Consider the following 22,903-nt stretch of genomic DNA (forward strand, 5'->3'; position numbering starts at 1 on the left):
ATCACTTAGAGATATATTTATTTTTGTTGGAAAGGCAGATTTACAGAAAAAAAGGAGAGACAGAGAGAAAGAGCTTGCATCCATTGGTTCACTCTCCAGATGACCACAATGGCCAGAGTTGAGCCAATCCAAATTCATGAGCCAGGAGCTTCTGGTCTCCTGTGCAGGTGCAGGGGCCCCAAGGCTTTGGGCCGTCCCTCACTGCTTTCCCAGGCCACAAGCGGGGAGCTGGATGGGCAGTGGAATAGCCAGGACACAATCAGCACCCATATGGGATCCTGGCCAATTGAGCCAACATATCAGCCCCGTTTTTCTCCTCCTCTTTTTTTCTTCTCTTCTTTCTCCTTCCTGTCTTTTTCTCACTCTTCAAAAATCTATTGGCTTGATTTGAAGTGACAGGTAGAGATGAGGGGGGTGGATGAGAGAGAGAGAAAGATGCTCACAAGAGCTAAGACTGGGTCAGTCAAAGCCAAGAGGCTGGAACCCTGTCTGGGTCTCCTGCATAGTGGCAGAGCAGAGGCTTCAGCATTAGGTCATCTGCTGCTGCTTCCCAGGACATATTAGCAGGAAGCCAGATAAGCCGAGTAGTCAGAACTTGAACCAGGCACTCCACTATGGGCTACAGACAAGCCAGGTGGTGGATTAATTCATGCCCCAATACCTGCCATGGTAAACACATTTTTTTAAATACAATTTAGTTGATGCTGGAATCTCCCTTAACCCCCTCCCCCAAGTCTGCTACCCTACACTCTGTTCTCCCCTACCCCCAGATAAACTCATTCTTTAAGGATGAGTAGGAATCAGCTGAGGTCTGAGTGGGGCAATGTGAAAAGTGCCCATAGAAAAGCAGCCCATGGGATGAAATAGAGCAGGGCATGGCATGGCCACTCTGTGAGTCACATGTGGGTCAGGGTGGAAGGAACAGAATGCAGAATGGGTGCCAGAGCTCACTGAAGGAAGAGAGAAACTGAGTGACAAGAGCTGAAAGAACTCAGTTGTCACCAGGATCTTACTAACCCAAAGGTTAGAACCCAGAACCTGGAACAGTGCCTGGCACAAAGTAGCCCCTCAAGAAACACTTCTGGAAGAGTGAATCAGGTCAGTGCCCTAGGAAAACTGCATGGCGGGATTCTGAAGGATGGACTGTAGGAGGCAGGAGACTGGCTCAGGTGGGTGATCCAATCGAGAGATTAGAAGATGCACAGTGCAAAATATCTCAAGGCAAATTCAGGCAGTTAGATATAGGAAGGCTCATAGCCCAGGCCACAACGTGTGCACAGTGAATCATGACCCACAGGCACACACAGTTACATCATTCCTAGAGGCAGAAGCCAAGCAGAGTGCTAATTTCTTAAAAGAATGCTGTTAGCCTGTCGGCACACACGACAATCAGAGCTAGGGGTTGGACAGGGCGGGCAAGACTGCAACACCTGTCAACATCCTTGAAAACTGGTTCTGTGGGAGGTGGGCCTGGAATGGGTCCTCAGGCTGCAGGACCTACTGGTACAGTAGCGGTTGGATCTGAGGGAGGGCTAGGCCAGCACCCATAGGCATACACAGTGGCCAGGTCTGGGTACAGGTCTGGTTGAGGTTGTTGGGGATTGCCCCAATCAGGCCACAGCACCCACTGGTACACACGAGAGTTGGGGCTCTTAGCAACTAGTCCTATGGATCTACCCTACCCGGTCCTCAACATGGCAGTCTGGTCTGGCCTCTTTTTGCAGATGGACTGCTCCTGGATGGTACAGGCTGCTAAGAGAGAACAGATGAGTTTTCCTGACTACAACACAGTCCATTCTCTCATGTTGAGAATGCAGAAACTAAGTCTGATAGGAAAGCCAACTTGGATCCCTGGTGATAACTGGACAGGCAAAGGGCAAGGATCAGAACCGATCAGCAAGGTGCCCAATCTAGGACATCTCTCCGAGGACTTCCCTTAACAAGCCTGCATCCCAGGACCTAGCATGATGGCTCAATGGCTAAATCCTCCCCTTGCAAGCAAGAAGATCCCATATTGCTGCCAGTTCATGTCTCAGTTCCATGCTTGTGGTCTGGGAAAGCAGTAGAGGATGGCCCAAAGCCTTAGGATCCTGCACCCATGTGGGAGACTCAGAAGAAGCTCCTGACTCTTGGCTTTGGATTGACCCATCTCTGGCTGTGCGGCCATCTGGAGAGTGAATCAGCAGATGAAAGATCTCTGTCTCCTCTCTGTAAATCTGATCTGCCTTTACAATTAAAATAAAGAAATACTTAAGAACAAACAAAAAGTCAAGCCTGCATCCTAGCTGGACAAGTCTCGTACCTTCATCTGGAGTCACCTTTGCCCTTGGCAGAAGTCCCTCCAGCAACAAGAGGGCCATCAGTGAGTGCCCCAAGCCCTTCAGTGGGGTCAGCCCCCAACCCCCATCCCATGCCTCCCCAAGCCTCTTCGGAGTGCTGGAACTGTCTCAGCATTTCTCCAGAGCAACGAGCGCCTCCTCCCTGGCGCCCTTTCCCATAGCGAGAAGGGGTCACTGGTGGATCCCTGCCGACCCCCAAGCGGCTTGTTTGCAGTGGAAGCTCCCTGGAGGGAGGGGCAGAGACTAAGGATACTGATAAAAGGCAGATGAGTGTAAAGCCTAGGAAGGAGCAGAAGCAGCCCAGGGAACAAGCATGAGCTGAGAAACGAGGGAGGGAACGAAATAGCTGGCTGATGTCCAGTGAGCACCCCTTGTGCAGGCCCTGTTCAGGGCCTCCTTACCTGCAAGGATCCATGTCAACACTCCAATTAAATCAAGCCTCCACCCTTAATATAATCCATTAGCCATTAACATTAGAATTTGGGGATCAAGTTTGGGGGAGGCATTCAAACTATCGTCTGAACCGTAATAATGCCTAACAAATGCTAGGTAGGGATTAAATGAAAACATGTCTGTCACACAAGTACTCAGCATATTTTAAGTGTTAATAGCAGACTTATTCTTTCCCTCTCCTGCCATTCCTTAAAACACCTTTAAATACCTAGGGTGGGTATAGGTCCATGTGCTCTATCCTGAAGAAATAAAGATGGACCAGCCTGGCACAATGGCTCAGTGGCTAAACCCTCACATTGCACATGCTGGGATCCCTCAAGAGTGCTGCTTCATTTCCCAGCAGCTCCACTTTCCATCCAGCTCCCTGCTTGTGGCCTGGAAAGCAGTAGAGGATGGCCCAAAGCCTACCTTGCACTTGCATGGGAGACTCAGAAGTTTCTGGCTCCTGACTTCAGATTGGCCCAGCTCTGGCTGTTGTGGCCATTGGGGGAGTGGACAAGTAAATGGAAGATCTTTCTGTCTCTACTTCTCTCTGTAAAACTTGCCTTTCCAACAAAAATAAGTAAATCCTAAAGAAAAAAAAAAAGGACATTGTCTTTAGAATTTATAATCTAGAAAGGAACAACTTTTTAAATAAACAAATGCAATAAAGCTTCATAAATTATCTGATTTAAAAAGAAAAAAGGTTGTGGAGGTTTACAATACATATGTGGAGGGTTCACATATGTCTGAAATTTCTTTAAAAACCATGTTTAGTAAATTTATTTTCATCTGATTCAAAAACAGCTGTCATGCAAATATGCAATGCATATTAAGGAATGTTGACAAATACTTTTTGAAAAATCATATTGCCAGTAGGTAACTCTTTTCTAATACATGCAGATAAGAAAAAAAGTTGGTTAACAGCATTTGTCAGGTACTATTGATTGATTTCATCTATGTTAAAATAAAAAGGGTGTGCGTGGCTAGCGGAAATGTTCTATGCAGATGTGGAGATGCATATTTAGAGACTATTTCAGGCTCTTCGCATTGACATCTGGTAAACTGATTGTCTTCCTGTCTCACTTTATCTACAATACTATTCCCATACTAGTCTATACAGGTTTTTGGTTTGTTTGTTTTTTCCCCCATTTCATCTAGCCATAGATGAAATAGATTGCTTCCTCCTTTTCCATGAAACCAACTTCACCTTGCTTGGCAGGGCACACTTTACCCTCTCCACTCCCTGCTCCTCTGTCTTTTGCATTTTAACTCACAAATTCTATTCCAAAGACATTTCTTCCCCCTGTGGTTAGAGCACCCACTGCATTTATCAGTTCTCTTAACTGTTTATACACTTTCATTTACTGTCAATTGATTTTTCAACAACAGTGTCAGTACTCTAAAGAAAAAAATTTTGAGAATGCATTTGTGCTATTCCTGAGACTCACATACCACACTAAACTTACTAACATTTTCTGAGTTTGTACTTCCAGATAACTGTAGAGGTTTAAAATATTTAGTAATCCTTATTAGTAAACTATTAAATAAATAGCCAAGTATCAGAAGCACATTAGCCATGACAAAGCTTACAAAAAAAAAGTTCGCAGGGAGATCATCTGGTCTTAGTGTTTGCATTAAGTTAGTTACCCTCTCAATTTCTGTTGCAGCTTCTGCTAATGTTTGCTTTCTTCCACACCACCAACCTGTGACCTGTGACCAACACTGCACTTCTACCTGTTATCCAGATAACCCACCTGGTTCAAAGGAGAAGCGACCATACGCACGAAACAAAATAGATATTAAAATTAGTTTATTTTTCTACTTAACTTTTAATAAATGAGAAGAAAACACAGTAGTCTGTCTCATATAGAACATTTATAATACATAACAATCCATAAAGCCTCATGGTGAGGTAGGAACAGCTTTGGAAAATAACAGAGTCATAAAACATACAAAAAGGTAAAATGTTGCAGCACTAAAGACATTTTATCTGCATCTGCACTTAATGAGATGATAACAGCATTTCACTGTGCCACATCTGGCACAAAAGACAGGCAACAGCAGACACAAAAACAACACAATATCTAAGTTTCATAAAGAATCACAGGATACACTGATACACTTCATTGTGCTGTTTCAAGGCAGAACCATAACATGGCCATTTATGTCATTTTATATATAACCACATGTTAATTGTATATTACATTCCCTTCAGCATCTTTTTGCCAAAGACGCTGGACAATAAAATTTTTGGTTTCAAAGTTTAAATTGAAAAACATACCCAAGGCTCTTGTGCCAGTGAAAACGACTGTGAATTGTTCCAGAGCTTGTTAGTACAACAGAAGAACAGCGCTGTGGTTCGGCAGAGCCACATGAAAATAGTGCCATCAACATTTCCCACTGCAGAGCCTATAAACACTGTTAAGACAGATTCAACTTAAAGAAAAAAGCAACACACACACACACACACAAAAAAAGACCTCTCCACCTTCCCGAGTTTTAACACTGTTTTATGACTTAACTGAAACTCAGTATTAAAATAAATATTTTTATGTTGTATAGAATCACTCTCCATATCTGTGTATGTGTGAACACGTTAAGACAGCAGGTTCATGACATAGTAATCAAATATTTGCTTATTAAAGTAAAAAATCTCGAATTTGATACCAGCCAACCTACTTAAATACTTCACATTATGTCCCATAGGAATTTTTCCCTCAAAACTTAAACAATTCCAACCAAGGATATTAACAGAAATACAGGGTGTTTACAGACTGAGATGCTCCAAGGTGTCCTGACAGAAACTTCTCCTGTTCAAATTACATACCTTAGCCATTCAACATTTTCTTTTTGAAAGGTGGCAACTGAGGATTAAACCTCCCACTGCCGAGGCTGGATCAGGAAAAGCTGCTGGCTGGCTTTAATTCAGGGACCTGGAACACCTCCTTCTCACTAAACTGAGGTGGCAAACCAGTTGCTAAACACATCACTGTACACTGAGCTTGCTGGAAGAGGAGAGAGCCAGCAGGAGAGACACAAGTCCTAAAACTGATGCAGTGTTATAAAACAGCAGATTTAAATAGCAGGTTTAACTCTCTGAGTAATTCAGAATATTTCCCTCATTTTCTCTCAGGAAGGAATAAGCTATTTTGGAAATGACACAAATTCCACAATATTTAAATAGAAAAGCATGTCTTGGTTCAAAAAAGATATTACTAATGTAGCTAAAAAAAAAAAATGGGTTAGAAAGTGCATTTGTAAAGAAATAAATAAATTGCTGCTATAACCCAAAAAGGTGAGTCCGTGCCACTGATTCTGCTATGAAGTCCTTTGAAAACAGAAGGTTCCAGGGTACCACTGTTACGTAGAAGCTACCTATAAATCATGAAAAGTGAAATATCTGAAGCCTGAAAGCTGTTCTCTTCAAAGCACTTTTGAAAAATAAAACATAGCCCTTGTCCCAATGCTTGCACACCACCTGAACAAAATCCTCATCCGGGTTCTATTCTACACATCTGTCTTAAGATACAGACCCTGCTAGCGTATTTGTAAAGAACACTCCACTGAATGCAACGTTACCTTCCCAGTCGTCCTGCTGTAACATTGCTGAAGTGTTTAACAAACGGGCAACTCCGGAATGTACATGATACAGTACAATTTGAAGCTTGCTTTCTTGTTTACCCAGATAATGAGATTCTTCAATTTCATGTTTAAAGAAACAAAACTCAAGCTATTTTGCAAAAATCAAAATAACTACTGCTAAGGAATTGAGTTACACAATAGTAGGTAATAGTATTAAAAGATCAAGATGTATTACAAATTGGCAGGTAATGGTTTTGGCCCATTATAGTGAATGTGAACTTACAAACTATGTTCCTAAAATTATCTCATTCTCCTTGGAAAAATCAGCTGTTCTTAAATAGGCCCATTGCCCGCAACAGGCTTATACTACGAAAAAGATACACCGTCTACCACAAAAGATCATCCCTTTAAAAATCCACTGTCAAATTCCAACCTTTCACCTTAAGACCTATTAAACAATGAATTATTTCAAATCTCAAAAGGTAGCCATCCCAAAAGTAGTCAGCTATAAAAGTTACTGAAGTAGTCAGAATACCTTGTTTCTAGAAAAATAGAGCTATACGTGATAACTGATATTAATAATTCATCCTTTTGAGGACAAACCCTACATTTTCTTCACAAAGCACAACTTTATCAAGAAAAATGTAACTTAAGAATATCCTTAAGTAATGTTCTGTTGGATTTGATCTCTCTAGCAAGAATGAGATAGCCAAGAACAGGTTCCTGCGTGAATTGTGGCATCTTGCAAAAGAAGATGCTGTTGGAAGATCTCACCAGTGTTGAGGAAGAGTCACTCGCAGAATTCCGATTTTGCCTAAATTATTAATTTTGCTTTCTAAGAATTTAATATCCAAATGGACTTAAGCATCTTTCCTCTCTCGAGTCAGCGGCTCCTGGCAAAGCCCGAGCACTGCTGGCTGTGGGGAAAGCTGCTGAAATCCGTTCATGATTGGTCACCAGGAAACGAGCGTCATTTTGAAAAGCTTTTTCAAAACATCAACAATCTAAAAGGCTGCATTAATAGCTTGTATTTAGTGAAAAATTAAGACTAAATGAAAATCTGAGGCATGTCAGTCAATTTTCAGCTATATTTCTATCACCAATCTCTCCCGGAAAGTAATGCTGGTGATCATATCCATGTTTCAGACTAACTCTGGCTGAAAGAATTGAAATTCTCTGAAATAATTTAGAAATGTAGTCTGAAAACCAACATACAAAAATCGAAATGGTTTGATAAATATTCTTCCCTGCTCTTACTCTGCACATGCTATTACGTGTACAGTTCCATTTGCTAATTACTTCACTGTATAGATGAATACCCAGCAATTTAAAGAACAACCACTGGTCTTGAGACTTCAAAAAGCATGCTGCCATTATGCCATATGATGATCTCAAAGAACAGGTCAATATGAACTAAAATGTCAAAGGAAACAAACTGGTCGCTTTTTAGAGTTCTAAGTGTAACAATGGGGCAAAGAAAAGCAGAGAAATTCCAGTAACAATTTTATTTATCCCCCTAATTTTTTATCACGGGAAAACCGGAAATCAAAGGTCATTATGTTATATAAAGTTCATACTTAAACAAAAATGTAACATAGTGTTAAAACTGGCTTTCCAAAATTGTTACAGCATAGCTGTACTCTGTGCTAATCATCACAAAATTGTAATATAGAACTCTGGTAGGCAGTCCCATTATGTTCTTACAAAAATAGAGTTAAACTGTGTGACCAGACAAGGACTTCAATTATGCTACTTGGCAAACTTAGAATGTCAATGGAGTCTTTTCCTCTTGCAGTTTAAAGCAAAAGTCAAATATCACATCTTTTTCAAGACTCACAAAGATGATTCAGGTTGTTTGTTTGGCATTTTTTTAATCTCTATCACAACAGCAGGGACGTTTTCACCTTTAGTCCTCTTGGGCTTCTTCTCTAGATGGTCACTAAGTTCTAGACAAGAAATGCTAACTGTGGGGGCCTTTTCTGCATCCTTTCCAGTATGGGCCAAGGGCCGGGTCCCACAACATTGCTTCAAAGCACACTGAGTCCTGCAGGCAAGTTCACACGGGACTACACTGGACTTAGAGCCTACGCTAGCAAATTCAGGCTGAATGGTGGTAGCATGGATTCCGTGATTATGAAAAACGTCCTTAATGGTTTTAGCCACCTGCATGTAGGATGTGGGGTCCTCACATTTTATGTGAGCGGTGGCGATGATTCTGCTTCCAGCAAGCTGCCAGACATGTAATTCATGAACTTCCTCAACTCCTTCAACAGCTCGAAGTTCTTTTATCAAATTTGTGATATCAATTTGCTTAGGAACGGTTTGTAGAAGGATAAGAGCAGATTCCTTAAGTAGTGGGTAAGTTGTGTAAAGAAGTATACAAACCATTACAATACAAAGTGTTGGGTCTAAATACAGCACCCAGCAAGGACCAGCCTCATGAACTGATGCCTGAGTACTATTGATAATTTCTACAAATGCTTTGCAGGGGTCAAGGGTACATGGGTTCACACAGAATTCTCTTTCAGAACAACCTTTCCAAGAGAAATAGAAGACCAAGGCATTTACTACTACAATTACTGAACCCAAGGCATCTCCAAGGACATGCAAAAAAACTCCACGCATGTTAAGTTGTCCAGCACTGTCATCTTCTTCCAGCTTCACATGCTCAGGTTCTCTGATAAGATTCCCATTCACTTGTACATCCACTGCATCCTCGTTTCTAGATTTTTCTGGATCTACAGAGAAAAAGAAACTCAGTTATCAAATGCATTTAAACTGTTTATATATATAACAGATCTTTCTTTCTTCAACTTATGAAGAAAGTGAGAATCTTTTCATAAAGCACAACAAAAGTGTGCTAGGAGCAATTTAACATAAATCAACATTCTGGGAACAAGCCAAGATCTAATGGCCAGGGCTAAATCAAGTCCTTAGAGTACCGCTTCCCACTCAGTCTTCCAATCACAGCCCAACCACCTCCTCTCCTCCAGAAAAAAAAAAACAAAAAAACAAAACCAAACCAAGCCACATTTTCTTCTCCTATGGGGTGGGGCCCTGTAAACTTTCTGCTTTAGCTTTTAGCATATACAACAAAGAAAACACCAAAAGGAATGCTATCACCCAACAAATGCAGCCACGGGCAAGTCTCCTAGACAACACATCTGATCTGACACTAGCTCTCCTCACTCCAAGGGCAACAGCTCCAGAAAAAACCTAACTGTTGACATTTACATTTATCATGAATAAAAATGGTAATCCTATGGTACCAAAGGGTTTAAAAATGAACAGATCAACAATGTAAATCAACACACATTAAAAATTGCAACGCAATTATTACTATCAGTCCCACAAGCTCTTAAGGCAAAAATGTTCTTTCAGAATTACACACCAGTGTATAGATTAATTGGAATATCAGCCTACCTGGTGGAGGAGGGGAAACCCAATTATAAGCTTGAATCTTATGTTATTTACTGAACTAAAAAGGCAAAAATATACCACGATGCAATCAGATAAAATATAAATGGGAGGTAAGGGAGGGGATACACCAAACTGCCCCATCTCTGAGCTTGGGGAGCAGAGCATTTTTTTTTTCTTTCCATTTTCTTTCAACCCTTATTTTTCTCAGTTTTCTTCCAGAGCACTATGTTAGAAAAGGGAACAGCATCCATTATCACACACGCTGAATAAATGACAGCCACTTTCATTTTGGTACCACCACTGCAAGTCCTATGCAAAGTGCCCGCTTAACATGCTCAGACAAATCCTGAGCCTGGGATTTTCAGGACTGGCGATCCATGAACTGAAACATACACTATGGTTCATAAACGAAACCTTTAACCACGGGGTCATGCGCTCTGTAGCCAGGCTTATGAAACTTGGGCCGTGGGGGCAGACACCACTCGGACAGGGGCACCGGCTCGACCCCCACCTGAGGACGCACTGGGGGCGGGGGGCGGGGGCGCTCCCCAAGGAAATCAGGGTACCCAAGCCCAGTGCGCGCGCGAACAGCACTGGGATGCCGCCCCCTCCCGCCAGCAGCAGGCAGGCTCCCGCCCCGGACTCCCCGGCTCCCAGCGGGTCCCGCGTCCCGGAGCTGCGGGGAGGCCAGGTTCGCGGGCGCCAGGGGGCGTGCGGGCCACCCGGGGGCCAGGGCGCCCCAAACCCAAGCAACCACCTGCCGCCGACCTACCCGCTCCCTTCCCCCGGCCCCGCACACCTGCCGGGTCCGCCTTGAGCCCGTTGGAGTTGCTGCTGTTAGCCACCAGGGTGTTGGTCTCCTCCTGCTCCGGGCCCTGCTCGCCAGGGGCCGCGCTGCCGTCGCTGCCCCCCGCGCGGTGGCTCTTGCCGCGGGCCCCCTTGGGGAGGCCGTGGCCGTGGCCCCCGTGCGAGTGGCCGTGGCCGGAGTCGTGGCCGAAGCCGCTGTGGTGGTGGAAGAGGCAGAGTCCCAGCACGTTGACCAGCAGCCCGGCCAAGCCGACCCCGAGCACCACGAGCGGCTGCTGCATCTCGTGCGGCTCGATGAAGCGCTCGATGGCCTCGAGCAGGATGGCGAAGCAGAGGCCGGTCAGGAAGATGGCGTTCACCAGGGCCCCCATCACCTCGGCCCGGATCCAGCCGAACGTGTTCTTCTGGGTGGCGTGGGTCCGCCGGGCGAAGCGCTCGGCCACCAGCGCCACCACCAGCGCCAGCACGTCCGACAGCATGTGGAAGGAGTCGGACAGCATCGCCAGCGACGCGGTCACCCGGCTCACCACCACCTCCAGCACCATGAACATGAAGGTCAACATGAGCATGCAGAGCAGCCGGCCCCGTTTCCGACCCCAGCACCCCATGGCTGCGGCGGAGCGGCCCGCCGAGCGCGGCCGGGCGACCCGGGAGGAGGAGGAGGCGGCGGCGTGGGGCGCGGGGAGGCCGGCGCGGGGCTCACGCCGCCCGAGTCCCACAGCCGCACGGGGGCGAGCCCGGGGTCAAGCCGGCGAGCCCCGGGTCTGCGGGCGTCCTCGGCCGGCCGGCGGCGCGGCGGCGCACAGCTCTTCAGGCGTCGGTCGTCCGAGCCGGCGCCCAGGCCCGGCGCAACGCCGGCAGCCCCCACAGCCTCGGCGGGGCGGAGGCGGCGGCGGCGGCGGCGGGGAGCTGGGGCTCCCGGAGCCGGGGGAAGAGCAGCCGGAGCAGGAGCAGGAGCAGGCGGGCGGCGGGCGAAGGTGACCGGCAGCTCCGCGCCGGGAAGGCTCCGAGCATCTGAGGGCTCTCCTCGCCGGCCTCCGCGGAGGGTGGACTGAGGAAGCCCACCGCACAAGGAGCTCAAGAGGCGGCGGCCGAGGCAGCTGCACTCGGCCCGGGCTCCGGCGCCTTCTTCGCCCCCCCGCCTTTGCAGACGGTTTACAAAAAAACTTTGCTTTGCACTCGGAACCCCCGTTTTCACACGGACCCGAGCGTGACAAGGCCCTGCCGCCACGCCCATAGGACCCGGAACGCTTCCCCATTGGCCAGGACTCCCTCACGACAGCTGCCCCGCCCCGCCCCCCGCGCTGGTCATTGGACGGCAGCTCCGAGGGGCGGGAGAAGGCGGGGCCGCGGGGCTCCAACCGCTGGAGGCGGGGCCTCTCGCTCCGGGAGCCGGGCGTGGGCCGGGGGCCGCGGCCGGGTGCAGCGGCGGGCGGCGTGGGGGAGGGGCGGGGGCGCGGGCCGCGTGCAACGGGTGGGGCCGTGTCGGGCGTGGCCGGGTCGGCGTCGCGGGCTGAGGGTCCTCACCAGCCCCCCGCGCACACCTGCCGGGGCCGGGCTGCAAACAGACTTTGATCGGGCTAGCCGGGTCCACGTGGGGGCGGGCCGCGCCGCGGCTGGGTGACAGCCCGGCGGCCCAGGGAGCCGCTGCCAGCGGGGCCCTGTCAGAGCCGCCGGACTCCTCAGACAACAAGTGCCACTCCGTCATTTGGGACTCTGCCCGAGCCGAGGAGTTCGTCCCCACCCCGGGCAGTTTAGCAAGTGGCCGTGGAGGGAATCTCCGCACGTATTTTAGGACCGTGAAATGCCCCCTGTCACCGTCGCCCTCAGGAGGCCTTGTGTAAAAAGTAGGGTGTTTCTGTCACTCATTACCCAAGGACAACTGACGGTTCAGACTTGGGGGGTGGGAGCAGCACCCTGGGTCCTGGCCCTTGCCTTGTCCCTGCTGGTGGCCCTGTGAGTTTAGGCAGATGGGTGCACTCCCTCCAGACCCTGGCGGGTGTTCGTTGGCCAAGTGCAGGATTGGACGAGTGAAACTCGGGATTCCTTCACAGCATTCCAGCCGCGTTCCGAGGCTTCTGTGATGCCGAATGGTGTTTATGAACCCTGGGGTGGTTGCTAGGGGAGGGGGAGGGGCAGAGAGTCTAGGAAAAGCTGAGCTTCTGTCCAGGTCGGGGGTGAAATACACACTGGCAAGTTTAAAATCATGATCAAGTCCACCACGCGTCCTGCTCACGCTGGTTCACATTGGAGAAACACGCGGGGGCACTATGGGAGGAGGTTAGCTCATCTGGAAATGAAGGACTTGGGATCCAAGCAGGTTCAGCCAGGGGCTGGAATTGCCCCGTTGGCCTCTCCCTAGCAGCTGCCCCTCGGAGGGGAGACACCCAGCTGCCCCAGCCCCACGCAGCGCCCGCCCCTTGCCCTCAGAGCTGCACAGGCATTAACCTGGTTTTGTATTATTTCATCAGTACATCCCCACCCCACCCCGCCCACACACACACACACACTTGGATGTGTTTCTCATGTCCCAGTCTGGAGAGCCAGATCCTTGTTTTCTGGTTTTATTCTGCTGGGATAGGAAAGAATGGAAAGTTTCCAAGATGTTATTAAGGAAGAATCGACAGAACTGTGTGATTAATAGGGTATCAGGAGGAAGACGACTGTAGCAGAATTCAAGATAGTCACGGTGTTCCTAATGTGGCAAGGAAAATACTTCCTTTAATAGGTAAAGAGGCTGGGAAGAGGGCCAAGGAGCTTATTTTAAAGGGGAAAACACTAAGCTCATCCCCCTACCACCCTTTATTAGAAGGGAAGGAGACACAGAAAGAGAGAGCTCGTCCATCTGCTGGTTGACTCCCCAAATGCCTGTAACAGCCAGGGCTGGGCCAGGCTGAAGACAGGCGCCTGGAACTCCTTCCAGGTCTTGCCTTGGAAGTTGGGGACCCCAGTGCTTGAGCCGTTACCTGCTTACTCCCCAGACGTGCATCTGTGGGAAGCTGAATTGCAAGAGGAGCTGGGAAGTGAACCTGGGGACGCCAACATGCAATGCAGGTGTCTCAAACCATGCTTAACCACTGTGCCAAACATGTGCCTCTGAGTTCCACTTTTTAAGAAGATTTTTAATTCTAAAGGTAGCATGACAGAGAAGGATCTTCCATATATACTGGTTCAATTCTCAAATGACCACAACAACCAGGGTTGGACCAGGCCAAATCCGAGGACCCCATCTGTGTTTCCCATGTGGGTGTCAGAGAGCCATCATCAGCTGCTTCCCAGATGTGTTAGTGTGGGACTGAGCAGCTGGGACTCGAATGTGCTCCCTGGTAGAGGAGCCAAATGGATGCAGCCATTGCAGATGGTAACTTCACCTGCTCCACCACAACGCCTACCTCCTGAGTTCCCTCTCCTAATGTGCCGAATTTGAGGTGAACTCTGGATTGGTGAGGTTTCATGCATTTTTGCCTCCTCCTGGAAGTTGCTGGGTCCCTTTACTGAAAAGATAGATTCTTTCCAGTGTCAGAGTTTGATAACCAAAGGACCAATGGAGAAAGCAGGTATGCTTCATATAGACTAGCCATCACTTAACAACTGATTGGAAGATGTTGAGAGGTGTGTTAAAATGGGCTTCTATGTTCAAATCTTAAGAGAACTCACCCTTAAGGCCTAGATGATGTGTTTTATTCTCTCATAACCCGTGGAGATAGAGCGGGGAGGCGGGGGGGGGGGTGACATTTTTTTCCAGACCCATAATAGTGAAATGTTTCAGTCAAACTTCTCTTCCCCCTCGCCTTAGGGAGGCAAAATGATGTGGTGCCTTGATTCAAATCCTTTCCCTTTTCGGCTGGTTGTGCTAACAGGGCTTAAACACCTCCAGGAGTAGATTCAAATGAAAGGAACCTCTCCATGATTGACCAACACCCCGGGGGGTGGTGGCCTCAGGTTGCGTCATAGGGTTTGACTTCTTCCTTCTGACTTTTGAGAAGTCCCCTGATAACTTGCTGAGTATTCAAATGGACTGAGCCCGGCATACTTTAAAGATGAGAGAATTATGCTCTTTTTTTGAAAAGAGACTGCCAATTTGAATGAAAGTCAAGGGCTGAACACAAACCCTGCAATCTTAAAGGTCTCAGGAGCTTTCTTCTTGCTCTCAGTGACAGTTTAAAAAGAATCCTGAAAGATCTTTGTAAAAGCTGTACAACACAAACTCACCCCCTAGTCCAGGTCATCAGCCACCAGGAATGCCCAAAATTTCATCTCTGCTTGGAAAGGCAAATGAAAGACACGATGGGACAACCAGGCTGCAGTCAAATTCAGTTGCTCATAAATTGCTCCTGCTCTTCCATTTTAAAGCAAAAATAGTGGGGGAAATCAGATTTCATTTGGATTCTGTTTGTCTCTGGGAATGTACTCGAATCATTATTAAAAATATGGGCCAAAATCTTTCATAACAACACAAGCGCCAAGGTTTGATTTTTAAGCTCCTCCCAGAGGAACAGTCTGCAGGATAAAGAATAAACAAGGAACAATGCAGTAATAAAGGCCAGAATCAGGTGAAAGCTCTCAGAGGAACAGGAGGGACCATATGAAAGAGAGGGTCAGGGCAGGAAGCCCATGTGGAAGCAGAGAACAAACAGGAACAGTGTGGGGAGGGCAGTGTGGGGAGTGGCAGCATTGCCACTGAGCTCTTTCTGTTTGTTGGTTAAAGCTACAGAGCGGCAGGCCAGGGCCAGCAGCAATGAGAACTCATCTTTCTTGGAGACTAGAAACTGAACTGAAAACTGCAGTCATGCTTGGAAATGCAGATAACTAAAGGTATAGAGAGACATTGCAACCCTAGATGGTCAGTGAGCATTGGATTACAATTGATAGGATAATATTTGTATGAAAACAACTGAGTGTGTACCATTAACTAAATGGATATCTTTTATGTGAGAACAGCTGGGTGGACAGCATGTGAATGAGAAGACTTGGTGGGATATACAAAACTAAAGAGTTCCAAACAAAAGTATAGAAATAGTTGATGGATTTTGTTTATAAGCTCAGTACCTAGTCCCTTATCCCAAATGACCCTTGATCTATGAAGTCTGATGCCACTAATTAACTTCGACCATCAGTCAGAGTCCACACGTGTTATTATAGGCTCTATGCATCAAGTCCATTGCTGCAGGACAGCAACAAGTGGCACCTGAACAGGGACCCACACCTTTCCAAAAAGGCTCATGAACAGCACTTGCGGAGTCCTTGGGCACCATGTCACTTAATGGCAGAAACTGTGGAAGGCACAAGTGGTCAGATGGAGTCAGTTCCTACTCATTCATTAGCCCTTTTTAGGGGACCGGAGATCCTAATAAAAACACAAAGCAAAGGAGCTCAAAACAGTAAAACGAAATCCAAAAGCATGTTTTTAATGACATTTTCCCTTACTTGTCCATAAAGATGACGTTGGCTGGGAGAGCGTTTTGTAAGAATCCTGGAAAGTTCAGGGAACTGGCCCTTAAAAGTTACTGTGTGACTCTGGAACATCAGTAAATTTCACTGAATGAATGAAAACCCATAAATTGCCTTTCTCAACTCGGTAATCCATGCAGTCATTCCATTTCCTCTGGACAAAGTAGAAGCAGAAAACAGTTTTATTTGTTAGCCAGATTCTCACTCATTAGCTCACCTGCTTTACTGCAGGCAGGCTGTGGCCCTCCTGTTGTGATATCATGTTAAAAGATGCAAATAATTGGATGGGCCAAGGACCCCACCCTTGAAGTCCACCAGGATAACTCTATGATCTAGGTTCTCACACAGTTTTCAGAATATTTGAGTTTCACGATGACCCTACAAGGTTTGCGGGATGGAGTGTACAGATGATGGACGAAGGCTCCAAGAAGTTCAGAAATTTGCTCAAGACTCCGCAGTTTGTGTGAGCTCCGATTGGACCAGCAACCCACCCCACACTGAGGTTGGGGTCTCACAGGTCCTGAGTATTACCCCAAGTCGCTCATTCTGTGCTGTTCTTATCGCTTTGTAATTACTCTAAGGACCAAGGGGAAGTGGCCTACTTGTCAGTGACTACCTCTAACAGGTCACTTCCAAGGTCTGAGTCTCCAGGGATGTGTTCTAAATGTGGGTCCTAGTCACACATAATGCTGTGGCATGATTTAGTTAACATTTCTGCCCACTGTTTTAGTTTATTTTTTCCCCCTTGCCTTGTGTTTCAACAACCTGGCCATCTGCCATACGACTACCAACATCAGTGAAAATCTTGGCTCAACGGTGCTCCCAAAAGTCACCGGCAAAACATGTGAACATGCAGGCCTTGATTCAGTAAGTCCGCAGCGAGACCCGCAGTTCTGCATTGCCAACAAGCTCCTGCTTAACACTGGGGCTGCGACTCCCCAGACCCCATTCAGAGCATGTTCCTGGGCACACTCCATACCCACATGCTTTAACCCTGAAGGCTAAATGCAGTTTGGATCTTCACAGAAAATGCAAATATCCTGAAGCTTAAACATTCATTCATTTTAATTTTTATTTTATATTCTTCTGGCACATTTGAGTTTTATTTTGAAATTAGCAGATAATTATTTCAAGAAGTCAGATGTCATATTCTTGTAGGGAAGCACTCCTTAGAATTAATCCAACTCCAGGTACAAGCAAGCCTTTGTTTTTGTGCACATCATGTTGGAGAAAAATAGTTCCTCTATGGCTTCTGGAAATATCTTATTATTCCCACCACAGCATCCATGGCCTCTGAGGCTGACAAATAGACTGGGCTGAGGACTCAGAAAACCAGTCATGGGGTGGGGGTTGGGCGGCAGGGAGACCCTTGTTCTCAAACCTTCCCTTATCCAACAGGAAATGCCTTTCCTGTTAGGCCTTACTCATTAACTCTTCCTGGTGATCTAAAAGGCAAAATGAGCGAGGGGTGTTTGGTACTGCCGCTGTCCTAGGAGTAGCAGCAATATCCCTCATGGCAGGGCAGACAAGAGGTGAGAAGGAAAGTTTGCTTTCTCTGTCTACTAATTCTGGACACAGAGAAAAACTCCAACTTTCAGAAGGTTACCTCTGGAGACCGATTCCTGGAAGTCCTTCACGCTGGTTGCCTTTATGCTTCCTTTGACTTCAAGGTGCACTCCTTCATTAGGTCAGCGTTGACCCTCTGGGAGCTAAGGCCTTCAAAGTGATCACAATTGAGATAATGGGGAAGTGTGCTTCTAGCCACTGTTCACACAAGTGCTTCCAGATTTAATGGAGAAACTGGTGTCTGCTCACCTGGGCGGAGAGGAGATTGTCTTATCCCTCCATTGCCTCCTGGGATGCAAGTGAGACATAGAGGAGAGGTAAGTCTAATGGGAAAGAATCTGGCTCCACCTGTTGGGAGAAAAAGAAGTTATGAAGTATTCCTGTCTGTTTCCAGGGGCTGGGCTCCTGCCCAGATACACATTTTCATACATAGCAATAGTGTCAACTTTTTTCTTATTGGAAAGATAAATCAGATTTAGAGAAGAGTCAGAAAGAAAGATCTTTCATCTGCTGGTTCACTCCCCAAATGGCTGCAACAGTTAGAACTGAGCCAATCCGAAGCCAGGGGCCTCTTCTGGGTCTCTCACGCAGGTGCAGGCTCTGCTGCTTTCCCAGGCCACAAGCAGGGAACTGGATGGGAAGTGGAGCAGTCTGGACATAGACTGGCCCCTATATGGCATCCTGATGCTTGCAAGGCGAGGATTTGGCTATTGAGCCATCACACCAGGTCCAATGTGAGCATTTTCTTTCTTTCTTTTTTTTTTGTTTTTAGATTTATTCATTTATTGGAAAGTCAGATATACAGAGAGGAGGAGAGACAGAGAGGAAGATCTTCTGTCCAATGATTCACTCCCCAAGTGAGCGCAACGGCCAATGCTATGCCGATCCAAAGCCAGGAGCCAGGAACTTCCTCTGGGTATCCCACATGGGTGCAGGGTCCCAAAGCTTTGGGCCGTCCTCGACTGCTTTCCCAGGCCACAAGCAGGGAGCTGGATGGGAAGAGGAGCTGCCGGGATTAGAACCAGTGCCCATATCCTGGCACGTTCAAGCCGAGGACTTTAGGTACTAGTCCACACCTCCAGGCACCAATGTAGCATTTTCTAAGAAGGCCATCATTCTCCCCTCTTTCAATCAACTGCACATATTGCTTTCTGATTAATATTCCGATGAAGCTATTCTAGAAGTTTGTGGTAAAGTGGAATGAAAAGTGGGGAGGGTGGTTGGCACAGCAGTGGATATCACCTAGGACACCCACATCCCATGTTGGAGTGATAGGGATTCAGTGATGCTCTGCTTTCAATTCTATTTTCCTGCTAATATGTATCCTCCGAGGCATCTAGTAATGGTTTAAGTGTTTGGGTGAGAGACTCAAACTGAGTTCAGGCTCCTGCTTGAGCTGACCGGAGCCCTGGCTGTTGCAAGCATTCAGGAAGTGAGCCAGCGAATAGGCTCTCTGCCTTTGAAATATGTTGGGGGTGGAAGGGAGATGAGAAGACAGATTTATTTGGGCACAAGAAAAGGTGAAATACACACATTTCCCAGGAACTTTTTGAAGATTTCTCATATGCATGCGTGAATTTCAACTGTTTTTGCATCAAAAATAAACTTGTCTTTTGTTCTGTTTTCCCAGAACTTTTGGAGGTTGATCCTAAATCCAAGGACAGTGTCCTTACAGGAGATGCGTGGGAAGATTACACAGAAGACTATGGGGAGAGCAACGCAGAAATTACAGTGATGCAAAAAGAAGCCAAGGAAGGCCAACAGCCTCTGGAGGGTGGAAGAGGCAAAGACAGGTTTGTGGCCAGGCCTCTGAGGGGAGCAGGGCCCTGCCAATACCTTGACTTTAGATTTCTGGTCCCCAGAATAGGAGGAAATAGGTTACTATGCTTTTAACCATCAGGTTTGTGGTAAGTAGCTACAGCAACCCTAGGAATATAAAATAGGGCCTATTGCATTCAGCTATTATGATTAGTGAATCCCCGACATAGCTTATTGTTTTTCCCTTTGTACTTTTTTTAATCTCATTTTTTTCTCTTTAAGGGACTGCCATAGCCCATTGCAACTTAAAAAGGGGAGTACTTATTGAAAAAAATTACTGAATCAATGCTGGGTGATTTGTCTTGGTGCCACATATCCTATTCCACAAACTCTAACATGGCGTGACAGGAGCACTCATGAGGGCCACTTTGCCTTCGCTGCCCTGTGGTATATACTCCTTTGGTAGGTTTCTCTCCCCCTCCCAAGCCTTCTTCAGGACAGGGAACATTTCCTTTTTCTTTTGATAATCCGTTTTGATATAGGCCCCAGTGCATAGTAGTGACTCAAGTCTGTGGCTAATACTAATATCCTAATGTCAGAAGTTATTCACTAGTTTGATTCTCATTGCCAAGCTGGGATATACATGGTGTCCTTGTCAAAGGCAGGATGTTTGCTCCTTGTGCTCTTCCCGGCAGCCACTGAGCCTTCCAGTCCCACTAGATTGCAAATATAAACTGCAAATGGACAGTGAGCTTGAACAGGAGGGTTTTTCTGCCGGGTGGGTGTGCCGTGAACTCGAGTCTCCTGCCTGGAGAGCCTGTCTTCACTCACACAGAAAGGCTGATTTTCCTAGAGTTCCTCACAGTGGAATGACTCTGTTAATTATTTATGTGTGAGTCTGTTCTTTCTTTGCAACTCTTCCTATGTGGGATGGTGAACCCCTAAGTTGCAGGGAGCCAGTGTTCAGTATCAAGATGGTTCTCGTGGCTCAGCGAGGGCCACCTCCCCCATCACAGGGTGCAAGGAACTTGGAGTGTGGTATCCATGGGATCAGGAGTTAGCAACTTGACTTACAAACAGAAAGTCTTAATGGAACTTATAGATAGTCCCTAACTTAGGCTAGTTGGTCTTAAAACAGTTTTTGGCTTTATAGTGGTACAAACTCAGTCCTTATTGAATAGAAGTGATAATTCCAGTTTTAAAAATTGGGTGGAGATATGCATTAAGATCTCTCTCTAGATGCTGGCACAGCAGGAACCACAGTTCCCAGTCAGCCCTGTAGTCACAGAGGGGAAATGAGCCACACTGCAGGTAGCTGGGAAGGGCAGTGAGTTAAGCGGATCACATGCATTTTCAATTCAATATTTTTTAACTTACAGTGAGACAAAATCTATCACCAAAGAGCATCTGTATTCTCTAATAACAAAACATTGCAAGGAATATCCATGTACCCTTCGCCTGAATTAATTTGCTTTTAACATTTTATCTCATTTACTTTAGCTTTTGCGTTCCTTCACTTTTTAATTTTTAAAAAAGATTTATTTACTTTTATTGAAAAGGTCGATTTACAGAGGGAAGGTGAGACAAGGAGAAAGATCTGATTCACTCCCTAAATGACCACAATGGCCAAAGCTGAGCCAATCTAAAGTCAGGAACTTCTCAGTCTCCTATGTGGGTCAGGATCCCAAGGATTTGAGCCATCCTCCTCTGATGCTTTCCCAGGCCATAGACAGGAAGCAGAAGGGACACAAGCCAGCAGCAATATGGGATGCCAGCACTTACAGGTGGAGGATTAGCTAGTTGAGCCATTGCATCAGCCCCTGAAATTTTATCTATCTATCTATCTATCTATCTATCTATCTATCTATCTATTTATTTTCTTTCAGGGGCAAAGAGAAAGAAAGCCCCATCTATTGAGTCAGGCCCCAGATACTCTACAATTGCTAGGGCTGGGCCAAGCCAAAGCCAAGAATTCAGCCAAGGCTTTCTATGTAAGTAACAAGAATCCAACTACCTAAGGCATCACTACTGTTTCATAGGATTTGCCCTGGAAAGCTGAGGTTAAGACTCAGAGCTGGGAAATAAACCTGAATACTCCAATGAGGCGCATGTCTTAGCCTGTAGGCTCAATGTTCACTCCTCTCTTTTGAATCATGTGAAGATAACTTGCCTGTGTCATGACTCTTTCCCTTTATATAACTTGTTATACAGTTTCTAAACATGAGAATATTCTCTCATATAACTGTACTAAATTCATCAATTATAACTTTACATTGGTACTGCCCATATTCCATCATTGAGAGTTGATCTAATAATATCTCTTCCAGACTTGTCCACTCCTCCCTCCTGCTGTACAGCATCAAGTCTAGGGTCCCACGATTACATTCGTTTGTCTTGTTGCTTTTACCTCCTTCCATTTGGAACATTTCCATAGTGTTGACATTTGTTAAGAATACCATTGTTTTTAATAGAAGATTCCTATTTTGCATTCATGAGATGTTTCGTCTAGTACTCTTGGCTGGAATATTGCAAAATTAGCAGCATGTCCTTCTAAGGTTGTCACAAATGGAAGCACAAAGTGGCCATCTGGCCCTTCCTGGCAATATAAACTTTTACTGCACTGTCAAAGGTATTGCCCAATTTCCCTACTATATAATTAATTTTTTCAAAGATGAACTTATTTATTTGAAAGGTAGATTTCCAAAGCGAGAATGGGAGACTGAGAAAAAGAGATTTTCAATCTGCTGGTTCACTGTCCGATAGCCACAAAGGCTAGGAACTTCATCTAGTCTCTCACATGAGTGACAGGGGTCCAAGAACTTGGGCCATCTTCTGTTGCTTTCCCAGGCACATTAGCAGGAAGAAGGATCAGAAAAAGAGCACCCAGGACTTGAACCAGCACCCATATAGGATCCAACTTTGAGGTGGCAGCTTAACCTACTGCAGCATATTAGCCCACAATTTAAAAAATTTGAAATCTGGGTCTGGCGCCGTGGCCTAGCAGCTAATATCCTCACCTTGAACTCACAGGGGTCCCATGTGGGCGCCGGCTGTAATCCCGACAGCCTTGCTTCTCATCCAGCTCCCTGCTTGTGACCTGGGAAAGCAGTCATGGCCCAAAGCCTTGAGACCTTGCACCTACTTGGGAGACCTAGAAGAGGATCTGGGCTCCTGTCTTCGGATCAGCACAACTCTAGCCATTGAGGTCACCTGGGGGAGTGAATCATCCGATGGAAGATCTTTCTATCTGTCTCTCCTCCTCTCTGTATATCTGACTTAGCAATAAAAATAAATAAATCTTTTTAAAAATTTTTGAAATCCATCATTTTTTCATAATATCCATTTTCTATGAACTTTTAAAAATGTTTACTTACGAGCTCGGTGGCGTGAACTAGCGGCTTAAGTCCTTGCCTTGAACGCGCCAGGATCCCGTATGGGCACGGTTCTAATCCCGGCAACTCCTCTTCCCATCCAGCTCCCTGCTTGTGGCCTGGGAAAGCAGTCAAGGATGGTCCAAGGCTTTGGGACCCTGCACCCATGTGGAA

At 46.4% G+C, this 22,903-nt stretch overlaps 1 protein-coding gene across 1 annotated transcript; it reads right to left on the reverse strand.

Annotated features, from left to right (window-relative positions):
• Positions 1-4,567: 4,567 nt before the first annotated feature.
• Positions 4,568-11,748, reverse strand: SLC30A1 (solute carrier family 30 member 1). Its single transcript, XM_040985630.1, has 2 exons — positions 10,576-11,748; positions 4,568-9,094 (listed from the first exon to the last, which is right to left on the reverse strand). Exons 1-2 carry the CDS (start codon positions 11,189-11,191, stop codon positions 8,190-8,192), a joined length of 1,521 nt encoding a protein of 506 aa, XP_040841564.1. The 5' UTR covers positions 11,192-11,748; the 3' UTR covers positions 4,568-8,189.
• Positions 11,749-22,903: the final 11,155 nt, after the last annotated feature.

Source organism: Ochotona curzoniae, unplaced genomic scaffold (assembly GCF_017591425.1).
Source record: "Ochotona curzoniae isolate NIBS_2020 unplaced genomic scaffold, NIBS_Ocur_1.0 contig_430, whole genome shotgun sequence".
Lineage (NCBI taxonomy): Eukaryota > Metazoa > Chordata > Mammalia > Lagomorpha > Ochotonidae > Ochotona > Ochotona curzoniae.

Excerpts from the sequence above, each read along its gene's own strand:
- SLC30A1 (XM_040985630.1), bottom strand. The coding sequence starts at position 11,191 with ATGGGGTGCTGGGGTCGGAAACGGGGCCGGCTGCTCTGCATGCTCATG. Across the intron at positions 9,095-10,575 it reads GCTCAAGGCGGACCCGGCAG|ATCCAGAAAAATCTAGAAAC; the intron begins GTGTGCGGGGCC and ends TTTTCTCTGTAG.